Source organism: Eptatretus burgeri, chromosome 2, assembly GCF_056783735.1.
Source record: "Eptatretus burgeri isolate ZD-2024b chromosome 2, Ebu_testis_v1, whole genome shotgun sequence".
Taxonomy (NCBI): domain Eukaryota; kingdom Metazoa; phylum Chordata; class Myxini; order Myxiniformes; family Myxinidae; genus Eptatretus; species Eptatretus burgeri.
In genome coordinates this window covers 138,174,285-138,191,905 of record NC_140962.1, presented here as the reverse complement: position 1 = coordinate 138,191,905, position 17,621 = coordinate 138,174,285, and the positions used below count along the sequence as shown (strand labels likewise).

Here is a 17,621-nt window from a genome sequence, read left to right as displayed (position 1 = left end):
TTCGGCATGGGTGTTCGTCCAATTGGAATGATACCAGGTATATAACCACGATGTATTATATAAGCGCAAAAGCCGTACACATGTCTTTGCTTCATGTATGTACGTTGGGTTATTTTTAATATGAAATGGACAAAACCTATAAACTAGCGAAACTCTGTGGGTTCGAGACTGGGTTTCTTCTTCATTTTGGTTCCGGTATCGGCTCAAGCATGCGTTAAAGCAAAGTAAGTTTTTTTTTTTATATCCAGTTTGTTATCTTAGTTGTCTTTATTTGTTTCTCGCCTTCAAAAGATATCAGGAAAATGAAAATTTCTTTTTTATTTATTTATTTATTTATTTATTTTGCCGAATATACCCAAACACCCATAATTGGGTTTCTTCTTCTTCATTGAGACCTGTAGGGGACATGTATTGCAAAGCAATTCTCGCTCTTGTTTGGTTTGCTTGTTGCAGCCTCTCCTCCGATTTTTTTATTTTATTTTTTTTTCCCCTCTTGCCCTCTCTAGGACAGCACAGGCATTGTGACGTGTCTGGACGAGGCTCGGCATGGTTTTGAGACCGGGGACTTTGTCGCGTTCTCTGAGGTGCAGGGCATGACCCAAGTGAATGGCTGCAAGCCACGAGAAATAAAGGTTCTCGGTATGTGCTACTAGTTGTTTTGTTTTATTTTATTTTATTATTTGCGAACTGCTTGTTTGAGCTATAGCAGAGTTGATTAACTCTCATACAATTTTTTTTATTATGAACTACCGAGCAAGTGCTACCCGGGAGAAAGGGGGGGTGGGGGGAACCCATCGCTGCCTGGCTGGGTGACCTTGATCTTTTATCGGCGGTGGTTTCGGACCATGTTGAACATTTTGCTTTCTGGCCGGCTGCAGCACTGCCTGATCCATATCCCAACAAGCCGGTAGGCGGACATGGGTCGTCGATCAAGTCGAATTCAGTTGTTTTTCATCCGTTACTAGCCAACAAAAGCGTCCATAGCAACGGTTCTTTCTCACACATAACTCGGACATACCATGAACCTACCATACCAGTTTCATGTATGTCTGACTCGTAGTCTTTAATTTTTTTCGACCAGGGTTCATTCAAAGTCTATCTTCTCCGACAGTTTTCATGGGAGCGGGCTGAATTTTTTTGTGAAGGAAGCTGAATGTGTTGCCCACAAACGATCATGGTTTGATTTTTGAATTTCGATATTTTTATTTTTTTTGATTATTTTTTTTTTGAAAATTTCAAAGGCCCGTTGCTAGGCAAGCGAGGGGTCCATAGCAACGGTTCTCAAACGCGCACAACTTGGTCATGGTATGAACCTACCACCAGAGTTTCATCAAAATCGACCTACGATTAACGGATTACTGGCCTGGACAGACAAACAGACAGATAGACATAACGACGGAAAGCCTGACAATAAGGGTAGATAGATCGATTACCCAATATTCACTTCATAGTGGCCTAAAAGCGAACTTGGTTCTGAAGTTGAGGATCGATTTGAATAAAGCATTTTTCTCGAGATAATGCATGGTGATGTCATCGGTGGCATAGGTTCCAAACCATAGGCTGTAACTATGTTATTTTGTTTGTTTGTTGGATGGAGACTTGTGTTACAACGTTTACCCCTCTTCACATCAACTACACCGATGCTGCAACCGAGTGACACTCCGTTGTAAACCCCACCTTGAAAACAGTGTATCAGTCATAAAATGTCCCCATCAAATTATCTGGGACCCATTTGCACCGACAGGATCGTTTCCGCATTTGTCACGAGGTAACCAGTCATGCCTAGCCTGCCGGATATCTCTTCATGAACAGGCAGAAAATACCTCTTGCGCACGTCCTGCAATGCATTGTGGTATTACAGCATGGCAATATGGCGGTTAACAACATGTACAAAAAGATGTCTGTTTCTCAAGTTTTGACAATGTGATTATTTCTGAACAGGGTGCAGTTTCAGAATAGTGTTTTTTTTTTTTTTGCGTTTTGAAGAACTGCAGAGATCATTTAGCGTGAGACCGCATGTTTCGGGCGAGGGTGTCACGATGAGTTGATGCCTGCAAGTTTTCCATGCTGGTGTTACGCGTGCAGATAGCTGAAGAATGAACTCTGACCTTTATCACTCCGCATTAAATTGAGGAGCTGGTGCTGCTGCGTTGTTGAAGCAGACCAGATAGTGGCTTAAACTACGACACCGTAACTTAATCGATCTTAAACTACACCGCAGCAAGTCTCATGAAAAGCCACTCGGTATCAGCACCAGTGCCGATAGACATTTTCATTGATGTGGATTGGGTATTTGAGAGCACTTAGTATTTACGGGTTAGTTTTGTTTCCTCTGGCAGTAGGAATAGTGCTGTTTTGTATTCCTTCCTTGTTTGTTGAATGAGATGTGAGTGGGTCTTTCTTAATCATTTATATATTGACTGCTTTCGACATTTACATGTGGTACATGCTTGGGAACCTCATTGGTATGCATTGCTGTCTGCACTGTCGCTGATGATTTGCCAATAAGTGATGAAACCGGTCCGGCAGCTGAAGAGGTGTATAGCATTGGTATTCTCATGTGTGTACTACTTATGAATGTCTTAATAGCTGTGGAGAAACTCTGGGAAGGGTTTGATACAGCAAAGGGCTTACCTTGCGTCGGCCTTCTTGGTTGCTTTATGCAGCTTCTTAAGGCCTAGGTCACATTTGCCACGACGGCCATGGGGTCTCCAAAATCTACGGCCACTAGCAATTATACGGCGGCCACAGTATTTCCACGGTCACACAATGTAGCAGTCACATATGTTTTTATTTTTCGGGTAGCCGCACGGCGTATTTATAAATTGTGGAGACCGAAAACGTGGGGGTGCCATACGGTCTTTGATTTGATGTCACACGGTGACCTTAGGGCGTTCCTGCGGCGGCCATAGAATTTTCAAGGCAGACGCAAGGCGACCGCAGGGGGGCCCTAAGGTGAACGTGCAGCCAGATGGACAGTAACGAGTGGGTTTCTTTTTGTTTGTTTTTTTAACCAGTTCTTTTATTTTGGCTTGTCGAATTGCTACGGCGAACGTAGAAATGAAAAAAAGTTATAACTCCACGCTATAATTCCACGGCGACCCTACGGCCTGTAAAATATAGCCATACGGCGTAGGGCCACCCTGAAGCCACCTCAGAAACTCTGCGACCGCCGCACGTTTCTGTCGATTCAGAGGGCGTACGGCCGCCGTATCCTCGCCGTAGAGCAAATGTGACTTCGGCCTTAGTAAGAAGAGTATGGCAAGAGTCTTTATCTATATAATCCTAGCCACCTGGGTTTAATTGATTAGGTGAAAGCTGATTGGTTATTCCCTCCATTCACAGGTGAGAGATGTGGGTGGGTCTTTCTTTATTTTTATTTTTTTAATATATATATATATCACACACACCCACCCACACACACCCACATGAGACTCTGCATTAAATGCCCAGTCTTGTTTCGTAATTTGATGCTCATTAAATATGAAATGTAGTTTGTTTCTTCTCCTCCCCTCCCTCCCCCCCAAAAAAAAAATGCGGATTATTTCACCTTACCCTCAATGTCCTTTGAAAGTTGAAATTTTGTTCTCTCTTAGTGTAATGGATGTGTGAATTTCATAAGCAATGCTCCTACAGGCCCTTACACCTTCAGTATTGGGGACACGACGGGATTCTCGGATTACGTCCGTGGAGGCATTGTTACTCAAGTCAAGATGCCGAAGAAAATTTCCTTTGTAAGTTTCTCTTCAGTTCAGGGGTGGGGGGGATGTTGTTACTCCATTATGTGTGGTTGCTATTCTCCTCCTGCTCTTCGTGTAATCGATGTGCAGAATTTTTCTGGGACCCCCTCTTCCTCTTTTGTATGCAGCACAAAAGGCAGCAGGGTCGCATCATTGGCTGAGGGCGCAGTTGTGCCACTGATGCAATGCCCACTGCTGCTGAGGGCAGAAATTTGCAATTTGTTCGTTGTGTCGGCGATGGCTTGCCTCCTCTTCTCGAAGGAAGCCATGGGCCTTCAATGTCATCCAACTAATGCTGGCAGACAGCACATCCAGTTCAACGTCCATCCGAGGGACGGCACACACCGGTTAATCATCCTGTCTGTGAAACACTGGGATGACAGTTTATAGCTGGGTTGGGATTCAAACCCAGGCTAGACAGATTTGAAGCGAGTGTGCATACCTCGAGGCCATACTGCCTGCCTTCTCCTGGGACGGTAAGGTGGTTTAATTAATGCCCTCTGCTTGCTTAAGCATTTGTCATTTGTGCGATTGATTCTCCATGGATCAAGATCACCTAGAAACTTGTTTTGCTGTAGCAACGATGGGCATCCTTGCCTTGTTGAATGTTCTTGTTCATTGTGGAGATTATATAGCCGCTTGTGTTATCATAATAGTCACGTGTACATCTTGATTCCACAATGTATTGAAAATGAGGCTGGGCCAATGGCCTGGTAACACATACTCACTCACTCACTCACTCACACACATTTTGCAGCAAATAATGATAAATAGGCCAACATATAATGTAAGAACAGATGTTATGCCATTTGATGTCATTTGTCATGTTTGTTCATCCTTGACAATGGTAGGCTCTCGTTCAAATACCATACTATTTGAATGGAGCCATTTTCAAAGTTATATTTGAGTTGTCACTTCCTCTGTGGCGAGTACATGTCGATTAAAACGTGCACCCAATTGTGACGTAATCACGTCACGTGACGGTTGTTCTCATAACTCGTGACAACGATGGACGGCGTATTAACACAAAAAAAATGTTTGATTCCAAAGAAAAAAGGTAGTTACTCGCCGGGAGGCGACGATGGTTCACGGGCATTATTGAACAATGCCACGATAGGTACAATTGAGTTAGTGGAAGCTTTTGAGGAAGCCCTACCGTAAAAACCTATCTCTTCCGTCAAAATTGACCAAATCAAATCGGATTTTTTATACGTTGTACTTATGGACATTACGCACAGCTACTAGGAAATGAAATTGCGAGAAAAAAAAAAAGTTCAAGTGGGCGTGGCTCCACCCACAAGGGGGCATGGGACGCCCCTCATACAAAAATACACAACGAGACCATGATATCTAGCTTGTGTCCAAGTTTCATCAAGATCTTATCAAACGTCACGGAACTATGCTCTGGAGAGAGTCACAAAGAGACACACAGATACAACGAAAATGGTGGTCACTGCTGGTGCCCGCGAACCAATACCTGCACAATGATGCCAATGGACTCTGAGATGGAGATCATACTGTTATGGAAGATTATGCTGGATATGGGAATTCCACGAGATATGCCTGTACCAGATCTACCCTGTATCTTTCCACCCTCTCACCACATCACATCGTTGTACACTGCAACTCGATGTAATCTGTTCAAAACAGAAGGTGAGTGGTTTTATTTCAGAAGGCTCAAGAGTTGCGTCCATATGATAGATGGCCGGTAGATTTATTGTATGATGACCTGCAATGTTTCTATTTTGGTTGGCGGGTGCCAGCAGTGACCACTATTTTTGTTGTGTCTGTGTGTCTGTCCGTTGGATAGTCGATCTAGTCTACCCTTATTATCAGTATTTCCGTCGATATGTTTGTCCATCTGTATGTATGTCTGTTCGGTCCAGTGCTCCGTTAATACAATGGCGATTTCGATGAAACTTGGTTGGTAGGTTCATACCATGACCTAGTTATGTGCAAATGAGAACCGTTGCTATGGACCCATCTGTTGCCTAGCAACGGACCTTTGAAATTTTCAAAAAATCTCAATTTTTTTTTTCTTCAAAAATCGGGCCACGGGCGACTGGGCAGTACATTCAGCCATATTGTCAAACATTTCCAGCTGGATCCTATGAAAACTGTCGGAGAAGATAGACTGAATGAACCCTGGTCGAAAACAATAAAAAACGAAGTTCGTTTTATCTTAGAGACTGAGTCAGATATACATGAAACTCGTGTGGTTGGTTCATGGTATGTCCTAGTTATGTGTGAGAAAGAGAACCGTTGCTATGGACGCTTTTATTGGCTTGTAACGGCTGAAAAACGACTAAATTTGACTTTATCGACGACCCATGTCCGCCTACCGGCTTGTCTGTCTGTTTGTGACTCTCTCCAGTGCATAGGCTCTGTGACGTTTGATGCGATCATGATGAAACTTGGACACAAGCTGGATATCATGGTCTAGTTGTCTTTTTGTATGAGGGTCGTCCCACGCCCACTTGAACTTTTTATTTATTTCTTATTTATTTGTATTTTTTTCTCTCTTTTTTTTTTTTCTCACAATTTCATTTCCTAGAAGCTGTGCGTAATTTCCATAAGTACAACATGTAAAAAATCTGATTTGGTCAATTTTGACGGAAGAGATAGGTTTTTACGGTAGGGCTTCCTCAAAAGCTTCCACTAACTCTATTGTACCTATCGTGGCATTGTTCAATAATGCCCGCGAACCATTGTCACCTCCCGGCTACTATTTATTTATTTTTAGGAAGGTTGCATGTGACAAACCATCCATAAGCGAACGAATGTTTAATGGCATTTCAACCTTGAGTGCCAACCAAGCCCGGAGTAGTCTTGCTCGATGAAGTAGCATTTTGAACATTTGGTTGCTGTCGAAATGTATAAAAATGACCCTCATCTCGGGGCAAGCCTTGCTCTTATCATCATAACCATCAAATATGTCCTCCTTGCTGCAATTCAGCCTTCCTCTATAGCACAGGGAAAGGATTATTGCTGTTGTCAGGTTTATTTCTACATGAAACTTTTATTTTATTTTACTTTAATGGTACCACAGTTGTTTTTTGTTTTTTTTTGGGGGGGGGGGGGTTGGTTTTTAGGTCTTGGTAGAGATGACTTAATAAAGCCGGACCAAATGTACGTACGAACGTCCGTCAACAATTTTTATTTCCGATCTTGATGAAACTTAGTATTTGGGTAGAGGTCGATAAGTGTTGCACAAAGATGTAATATAACTTTTGTCCGGGTTTAAGGTCAGGGACGAGGTCACGAGGTCATGTAAGTTATAAAAATCGCCATTTTCAAAACATCTCTTCTGCCATTTTACAAGATATTCGGCACCTGTTTATTGATTATGATAGTAAAAAATATTATCTTGTATCTAACTGGACAGATTTTTGAATTTCCTTCCCGTTTGATCGTCACGTGATCTGGAAGATGGCCAAAAACGCCGATGCGATTCGCAAAGAAGGAAGGAAGGAGAAATGAAATATAAATATGAAACGCATTTTTAGCCTTTTATATTTATACCTTTTCCGCCGAAGGTGCAAAAGTTTCAAAACCCGAAATGTAAACGTCGGCATTTATTTTCAAAATGTAATTTCATGCGCGCGCGCCAAAATGCCGAGTCATCTTTAACCAAACTGCGTAGTAGAACTGCGCAGTAGTCCGGTCATGGCGTCTGAGCAGTGGCCAGCGTGGTTCAGATGACTGTGGTTTCTTGGGCGAAGGTGATTGTTAAGAAGTATGTCGGCGGTATAAATTCGAGTGACTGTATTGGTGATTTAATCACGCAACATCTTGACAACGAATATTCTGGCCGAACGATTGCATCAATTCAGTGCATCAGCAGGGATAATTCGCAGGCTCCTCTCGATCGTGCCGATATCTATCTAACATAATCACCGCGGACATAGGGCTGCAGGCTGTGGGGCGAGGCCACGGATCCCGGATGAGGGGATAAGTGATAAATTATGCTACATGCTTCGGGCTTTCTGATTAATATATCAATGGGTACATTCCATAATTAATGAATCTGGCATACAAAATGTTTTTTCATACCTGACATGTAACTTTGTGCAGTGTCACGAAACTTCTGTGGAATTAATAATTAATGAATTTGCTTGTTCTAACGATTTTTCAAACCTCAATATCTCTATAAATACTTGACCAATTTTCATTCTGAAAGTTGCATTATAATCAGTGAAGAATAATCTACAGGATTATCATAATCTCCGAGAGCTAAGCCTATTTTTTTCGTTTTTTTTTTTTTCTACAACCGGAAGTGAAATGTCCCCAGAGAGTGGACGGACCGGAAAACCACGTATTGCACTTACTGGTGATTCTAATGTGTTAATCTGGGTACTAAATGAACAATACATATTTATTAATTATGTTATTAGTAGTATTATCCTAGTGTATCTCTGTGAACTATTTCAATCTAAACGGTTAGTTTGGACTGTTTAGCGGTTACCTGAACTGAACATTGAGAACTTGTGGTATTATAGAGATAACCGTCACCCCTACACGGGGGTAATTTTTTTTTAGACCCCTGTGAGTACTAAACCACCTTTTATAAAAGTTTGTTTATTTATTTGTTTTTTCTGTTTGTTTTTTTTGTTTGTTTTTCTTCCTCCAGTCCCAACACTTGCAATTTCCAAAACTGTATTGATTTCCAAGCTGTATCTCAGAGCCGGCTGGGGCATTCGGAATGAATTTTGCATTATTAATGTGGATAAAAACAATGCGGGGTTGACATTTTTTTGGCCTTCACCTAATTTTAAGGTCATGACCCAATTATAGACATTTAAACATTAATCACTAAAATTTGTCTGATCAGACCAAAATTGCCCTTTCTGGATAGCTTTGAGCAAGTCGCATTTAAATTTAATTTACATCCTACTTCTCTGGGTTAAAGGTTAAGGTTTTACACTCCAGGGAACACTAAACCACCATTTAGGTTTTTCTACCAATGTCCGAGCTGTATCTCGGCTTCAGCTGGGACTTATGGAATGAAATTTTCCATAAATAATGGGAATAGAAAGTACGTGGAGTTGACAGTTTTTTTTTCACCTGATCTAACTTTTAGGTCATGACCCAATTAGCTATTTTAAACATTTTTCACCATAACTTGACTGAGATTTGTCCGATTGGTATGAAATTGCATAATCTAGATAGTCTTAAAAAATAGAAAATTGTGGTCAAGGTCTGTTCAAAACAGTCGGTGAGTGGTTGCATGTGGTAGTCTGCAAAAAAAAAACAACATATGCATCTTTTTTTAAAAAAAATATTATTATTATTATATATATTTTTTGCCATTGTGAAATCTCAAAGACCGCTTGGCTTTCCAAGTTCTCGCATCATAATGGTGGACCTGCACTGATGTGCACCTGATATTTGTTTTGTGTCCTTGACCTACTTTTCTCGGATTGTGATCTAATTAACAAAAGACACTTTTGATCATAACTTGAATAATTTTCATGATGTTGAGTTTTATGGATAGATTGTAGATGGGGATGCACTCTATCGCTAAATGTTGAAAGTCAGTGTCATGTGGTCGTCCAAACAAAATATGGCCATCATTGGATGGCGGGCAAAGGGTAAGTCGCGGGCGATCGCCAAAGGTAAGTCTCCCCTGATCGGGGGAAGCTGGCTCTCCCTTGGCGATCACTTTGTGATCGTGGCTAGCGAGTTTTGTTTGGGCTTAAAGATCCCACCATGTTTCTGTTTGAAAAAGGAAAATCGTGGGCCGAGACCATGTTCTGGTGATGAAGAATACGATACTGTACATAAAAATACACATCCCTCCACAAATAATGATTTTCTGCTGCATTCAAGAAGTGAAACGTTTGTCGACATTTTGGTTTTTTGAACACCGGTCCATAATTGTCATCTAAATCTTTATGTAATAAGTGTACACTGGGTACTCGAGTGACACTGAATAGCAAACCACTTGCATTACAACGTTGGCCAGGCAGAATGGCCTAGAGGTACGCATACTCGCCTTTAAGCTTGTTGCCTGGGTTTGAATCCCGACGAAGCTATAAACTTCCATCCCAGTGTTTCATAGGCAGGACAAAGCAGTGATGTGTGTGCTGTCCCTCAGATGGATGTTAAACTGGGCATCCTGTGTATACTTATTATTTGGTGGATGTTAAGGATCCCATGGTGTCCTTCTTGAAGAGTATGTGAGTTATATGGACAGCACCCAGGCCAAGTTACAAATTCCTACTGCATCAGCGGTACAGGCACCAGTAAATGATGCTACCTGCAGCCATATACTGTGTACAAAAGGAGGAGAAAAGCAACGTATTGTTATGTATTGTCGCAGGTCTGGCGGTTAGGTTAATCCCTTGACCAAATTGTGGTGGACGGGCGGTTTACACCGACCAGGCCGAATCGCGGAGCAGTTTTCCTTGGAGGCGGACACATGATCCTCAGATTACAAGGGTAATAATACATGAAGTACATTAAGGTCTAAAGTCGAGGCGCGTCTACACACGGACTTTAATACAGACAAAGGGAAAACGAAACAAAAGAAAATCCTCCCTTTATTCTTGCACTTATCTTTGTTTGGAGATTGTCTTTATTGAACTTTGGGATTGAGGCACCTCGTCTTGCGTGGGAAGACGTGCCCAAAATAGCACCGAGCCGCTCTCTGGGTGGGAAACATACGTGAGGTAATTCGTGAGGTGGTATTCAATACCAGGGCTTACTAACCCTCATGTGGCTTCCTCGTCGATCACGCTTAGCGACGTCGCTACTCTCTGCAGAATGGCGCCGCTCCCTTCAGTGATATACACGAGGCTTCGAGGTCTGTCTCACACGACCCAACCAAGAAGTCAATGGCCAGCGTCTTGCTCACCCACGCGAGCCAATTCGCTTCGGCACGAATACGAGAATTGTGCCGTCATTTCATTGTGTCGTGAGGAGAGCAAAAATGAGATCCTCCGTCCCAGCCACATTCCTTTCACAACTACTGTCTACTCTTCGAACTTCACCCTTCTTCCACCTCCGAGCGTGGCTTGTTCGCATGAAACACTGGGAAGGCGGGGCTTCTGCCTGCTCAGCACATTTGGCTTGCTTGCTTGTTATAAAAACGTCGTTCTTTCTTGGCTGGGTTGTAAATACAAAAATATAGGGGAAAGTCACAGGGGGCAATTACATACTGGGGAGAAATTGTCCTTAATCCCTACCTAATTAACACCGCACTACCCCCCGTGTGGTGACAAGTAACCCTAAAGCTCACAGTTTCCCTACTTCATTTACATTGAAATGTCTTCTACATGTCCACGGACCAAACAACTCTATACAATCCTAACTTTCTGATGAAATTCCTCCATCTACCCCCGCAGCCATAACAGTATATTATGTAATGTGTGCACAACCGTTTTGAATTATCTTGTGTAGACTACAGCCATGTAGAATATGTTTTGAAATTGGGTAAATCTGGGCCTGTAGATCGTTTTGGGCCCTGTTTATTTCCATGCTCTAATCCACTTCACTGCATGTGTTACCTTGAAGGCCAGACAGGTAAATGAAGTCCAATACCTTGTTTTTAGTATGTATATAGAGTGCTGTGGTGTTATCGTATTTGGAATATTTATTGTACTTTATGTGTAAAGTGTGCTTGGAATTTGACCCTTATGGCCTTATTTGCTAGTTCCTGTATGATGTGCCGTCGGGTTTTGTGGCACGCAAACATAAGTTTCACCCCCACTACTGAACTCAAAGTTATTAAACAAACAAGCCATTCTAAATGGGCCTTTCACTACATCAACTAGTCCCCGGGACAAATATTAGTTTTAATGTTCGAGAGTTTGCTGTATTCGCTTTTGTTCTTCTTCAATATGGGACTTTCAAAACAACGAAGTCCACCACAGAATGCTCGGCGCACATGTGCAGAAACCCTGAGAAACCGGTTTAAGCCTTTATCTCACTGGGCTGCGACAGCTCGTGACAAGTTGGAGACACAAAATTGCGATAAAATAGCAATAATTTTAACTTGGAATCACACTGAATTTATTTTTGTGTATGTCCCACAAATATCTCACATTTGCGTATGTCTCACGTCATTGAGAACAAATTGCGATATAATTACGAAACTCTCAGGGGTCCCAAGACAGATTATCATTTTTTTTCTCCAATCGGTCACAATTTAGTTTCATAGGTCGCCAATCCCTCACAAAGTTGTCTCACATTTGTCGCACCTTCTGACTCACAGAAACTAAATTGAGAAGGGTTCGAGACCGGTTCGAGACAACCGCGACGACTCTGCGACTATTTTGAGAGAAAATTTGTCGCACAAATTTTTTTAACATGTTCAAAATTCAAGCGACGTCCTGCGACTCGCGCGAGGAAATTGAGAACCACCGCGAACGTTTCGAGACATTATGGAGAATCCCGTTCGCATTTTGTCGCGAGCTGTCGCAGCCCAGTGAGATACAGGCTTTATGTAGAACGTAAAGTGTGTGGCAGATGAGGGTTACCTAAAATGTCTGGAGCTTCTCAACAAAGCAGAAAATACTTGGAAATATTCCTGAGATCGGGTTGGATACCAGAGATCACCTCATTATTGGGTTGGAGGGAGACACCGTATCTGGTTAGGGTGCTTCCGAGCACTAATGGGAAGGTCATAGATGGGGCTTGTGAATGCACATGGTCAGGTGGAAATCAACTTTTAAAATTATTATATTTACTTCGAATGGGGGAGGGAGGGGGGCTCTGGGAGTTGCAAGTGTAGTTTTGAAGATACTTTTTGTTTTGGGGCCACAGGAGAGATTATATTAGATCTTTTTCATCTGTTGCGAAAACAAGTGTGCGGCATGTGTGTCTGTTTACGTCTGCCGCTGCTAACTTCTACTGTATTAACAGGAAATGGAAGGAACTCGACACCTCACATCCAGAGATATTTCTCGTATTTCCTGTATTTTTGTGAGACCAATTTGTATCCAGAAATACAACGAATATACCTAAGGCTAAGCGCATGTAAGTGGTTAGGCCGAGGTCACATTTGCCACGGCGGCCGTGGGGTCTCCAAAATCTACGGCCACTAGCAATTATACGGCGGCCGCAGTATTTCCACGGTCACACAATGTAACAGTCACATATGTTTTTATTTTTCGGGTAGCCGCACGGCGTATTTATAAATTGTGGAGACCGAAAACGTGGGGGTGCCATACGGTCTTTGATTTGATGTCGCACAGTGACCTTAGGGCATTCCTGCGGCGGCCATAGAATTTTCAAGGCAGACGCAAGGTGCTCGCAAGGTGCCTGCAGGGGGGCCCTAAGGCGAACGTGCGGCCAGACGGACGGTAACGAGTGGGTTCATTTTTTTTTTTTTTTTTTTAACCAGTTCTTTTGTTTTGGCTTGTCGAATTGCTCCGGCGAACGTAGAAATGAAAAAAGTTATAACTCCGCGCTATAATTCCACGGCGACCCTACGGCCTGTAAAATATAGCCATACGGCGTAGGGCCACCCTGAGGCCACCTCAGAAACTCTGTGGCCGCTGCACGTTTCTGTCAATTCAGAGGGCGTACGGCCGCCGCATCCTCGCCGTAGAGCAAATGTGACTTAGGCCTTACCACCCCTATTTTAGGGCATACCCTGACTTGAGTGGCATTTTTGAAAGTCACAAAGACTACTACTGGTCATGAAATTTGGTTCATTGCGCAGACAGTGTTCCATAGGACCTTAAAATATATAGGTTCATGGGTCTATTATGTATATTACTGAATCTACAGAATTTTTATTGAATATACATGCCCAGTATTGGCCTTTTTTCTTGTTTCACCTTAAAATATGACATATATTAGACCATGCAAAAGTACAACATATAAAACATTCTATATGAAATTTCTCATCGAATCAAAAGGTTGTCACCCACCGTCTGAGAAAATCAGCATTTGTGTCGGTCAGTGGTGGATTCGCATGATATATGCACATTCTGGCATATTTTGTTTTTTTCTTGTTTTATTGCCCTTTTAGAGACTGGGACTATGAAATCCCCTAACAAAATGACTAGTTTATCAATAACTCATATTTACATGTCTTAAATTATTCAACTTATTACCAATAATCAATGTAAAAAAAATTGAGATTATCCGGGTGGATACTTAATTACAGCGGCTTGACCGAACTTTCCAACCCAAATGTCCGACTGCACGTCACGTTTTAAAAAAAAATGCTTTCATTCTTCTGTGCATCAGATTATTTTCACTAAATTTTTTTTACAAATGGGGCACAGTGATATAGATATACTAGTATTAAAAAAATATTGAAAACATGCATGGCTTTGGTTTAGAGTAATTTTGCATTTTTGTCCGACTGCACGTCACACTTTTTTGAATTTGATAAAAAAGTTAATTTTCTTTAAAAAAATTTAAAATATTTTTCCAGGTATTTAAAAAAGATTTTATTAATTAAGAAGGCAGTTAAAACAGTTTTGGTGAATTTAGAGAGCTTTTTGTTACTCCCAGAATTGATTGAATTGAAAATTTACATCCAAGAATTTGTTCGATAAATCTCTCTTTTAGTGCTTTTCAGCATCTGACAGTCACTGAATAGAGCAGTAATAAAAAAATAGGCATGTATTATTTCTTAATAATCCCAGAAATTGGTATTTTGATTATTGGATTCGTTGGTAGAATAAGTTACATACTATGACCTTCATTTATTTTGCCAAAAAAGAAAAATTAGGTAATTTCATTGAAAACTCACAAAACCATCAGAATCGGTACCCCTTCTTCAAAGTATCATATTTCGATATATATATATATATATATATATATATATATATATATATATATATATATATTTTATATATATATATATATATATATATATATATATATATATATATTATATATATATAATTAAACTATACGGTTTTTTGTTCTGAACTCAGTTAGACTTACACTTTCAGGAAAATGTAGTGAGAAGGCAATGGAACAAACTTCATTTTTGAAACAGAGTGGTAACCACTTACATGCGCTTAGCCCTAATCGTTTTGAAATTGCCAATCTTTCTTTTAAATGAGCTGAACGTCAAGTTTAAAAGACTATTTGAATGACAGATTTCACGTCAACAACGGCAGGTTAAAAGTGCTTACGATATCAGAACGGAGCGACTGAAACAACACACCATGCACGAAAAGCCTCGTTGGCATTCATACGTCATTTCAAAAGTCCTGTACTCTGTGGCATCTTGAGGATGTTTTAAGGATGCCATTTCAGTCGCCTTCTTTCAAACTTAGCTCTGCTCTAAACTTGGCAGGAAGTTTCCATTTGTACCCAGAATTCCCCATTACAAACAGCTGCCAGGAGTCCACAAGTGAGCATTATCGGTCACAGCTGCCATCTTGGGTGAGAGATTTTTGACTTGGTTTCTCAAAAGGTTTGTTTCTGATTTTTTATTTATTTATTATAGCCTGTCTTCTGTAGCTGTTTGCCTGCCTTTATTACCTCCGCCACCAAAGGTGGACAGATGTTATGTTTTCACCTCTGTCTATTTGTGTGTCTGTGAGCAGGATACCTCAAAAAGTTATGGACAGGTTCGGATAAAACTTGGTGGACTGGTTGGGTGTGTGACAAGGACATAATTATTAGATTTTGGTGAAGATCCGGATCCAGATACTAGAACTTTTAATGTGATTCTTCACCAGTGAGAGGGCTAAAATGATATGTAGGACGATGTTTCAAAATGTTGTGGATGAGTTGGGTAGGTGACAATAATAAGCCGATTTAGATTTTTGGTTCAGGTCCAAATCCAGATCCTGCCCATCAGTGGGTGTACAAAACGTGAATAGTTCAGGTATGTGCTCTATCGAGTGCAGTGCTAATTTTATTTTGTGTTATTCTTTACTGTTTGACAGGTGAAATTAGCGCAATTGGTAACTACATTTTTAGGTCATCTCTACCGAGATGACCTAATAAAGCCGGACCAAATGTCCGTCCGTCCGTACGTACGTACGTCTGTCAATTTTTCTTTCCGATCTTAATGAAACTTAGTATGTGGGTAGAGGTCGATGAGTGTTGCACAACGATATAACTTTTGTCCGGGCTCAAGGTCAGGGACGAGGTTACGTAAGTTATAAAAATCGCCATTTTCAAAACCTATCTAGTCTGCCATTCTATAAGATATTCGGCAACTGTTTATTGATTATGATAGTAAAAAATATTATCTTGTATCTAACCGGACAGATTTTTGAATTTCCTTACCGTTTGATCGTCACATGATCTGGAAGATGGCCAAAAACGCCGATGTGATTCGCAAAGAAGGAAGGAAGGAGAAATGAAATATAAACATAAAACACATTTTTAGCTTTTATATTTATACATTTTCCGCCGAAGGTGCAAAAATTTCAAAACCCGAAATGTAAACGTCAGCATTTATTTTCAAAATATAATTTCGTGCGCGCGCGCCAAAATGCCGGTCAAAATGCAGTGGCCAGCGTGGTTCGGATTGACTGTGGTTTCTGGGGCGAAGGTGATTGTTAAGAAGTATGTCGGCGGTATAAATTTGAGTGACTGTATTGGTGATTTAATCACGCAACATCTTGACAACGAATATTCTGGCCAAACGATTGCATCAATTCAGTGCATCAGCAGGGATGATTCGCAGGCTCCTCTCGATCGTGCCGATATCTAACATAATCACCGGTGGACATAGGGCTGCAGGCTGTGGGGCGAGGCCACGGATCCCGGATGAGGGGATGTGATAAATTATGCTACATGCTTCGGGCTTTCTGCTTAATATATCAATGAGTACATTCCATAATTAATGAATTAATAGTTAATGAATCTGGCATATAAAATGTTTTTTTCATACCTGACATGTTACTTTGTGCAGTGTCACGAAACTTCGGTGGAATTAATAATTTATGAATTTGCTGGCTCTAACGATTTTTCAAACCTCAATATCTCTATAAATACTTGACCAATTTTCATTCTGAAAGTTGCATTATAATCAGTGAAGAATAATCTACAGGATTATCATAATCTCCGAGAGCTAAGCCTATTTTTTCGTTTTTTTTTTCGACAACCGGAAGTGAAATGTCCCCAGAGAGTGGACGGACCAGAAAACCACGTATTGCACTTACTGGTGATTCTGATGTGTTAATCCGGGTACTAAATGAACAATACATATTTATTAATTATGTCATTAGTAGTATTATCCTAGTGTATCTCTGTGAACTATTTCAATCTAAACGGTTAGTTTGGACTGTTTTGCGGTTACCTGAACTGAACATTGAGAACTTGTGGTATTATAGAGATGACCGTCACCCGCACACGGGGGTAATTTTTATTGATGGGTTTTGATGTGACATCCCTGTCATGATCATGGCATTGATGTTTCGTTGTACTGCAACAGAAATCTTTTCGGGATTCGTTGAATGAACCATCCTTCCTCGTAACGGACTTCGCTAAGATGGAGCAACCTGGGCATTTGCATATCGCCTTCCAAGCCCTGCACGAGTACGTTGCCAAATATTCGCGGCTTCCACGACCTCGGAGTGAGGTATGTCCATACTTTCTGTCATGAATTGTCACGTGTGTGTGTGTGTGTGTGTGTGTGTGTGTGTGTGTGTGTGTGTGTGTGTGTGTGTGTGTGTGTGTGTGTGTGTGTGTGTGTGTGTGATATATATAGATATATATATATACATATATATTACACATACGAACCACGCTTCCCCATTGTCTTGGGTTGCTCACCTGCAATTTTGTTTTTCATTTATGGATGTTTTTCGATTCTCTGATTTCACCCTGCCCCCCGGTGTACCGGTTTCGATGTCCATGAGCACGCTAAATTTCAGCTTTCTACGTCACCCAAAAGGTACCGATATTTAATATCGGTCAATGAGTCAGTCAGTCGTTAGAAAGAGCTTTATT

At 41.1% G+C, this 17,621-nt stretch overlaps 1 protein-coding gene across 4 annotated transcripts in view; it reads left to right on the top strand.

Moving 5' to 3' along the window:
* Positions 1-17,621, top strand: part of UBA1 (ubiquitin like modifier activating enzyme 1) — a 62,987-nt gene that overhangs the window by 10,564 nt on the left and 34,802 nt on the right. For all 4 annotated transcript variants that reach the window (XM_085871455.1, XM_085871454.1, XM_085871457.1 and 1 more), the window contains exons 7-9: positions 507-639; positions 3,637-3,734; positions 17,104-17,250. In XM_085871455.1, the coding sequence (XP_085727581.1) occupies positions 507-639; positions 3,637-3,734; positions 17,104-17,250 (378 nt within the window). The remainder of the gene's footprint in view (positions 1-506; positions 640-3,636; positions 3,735-17,103; positions 17,251-17,621) is intronic.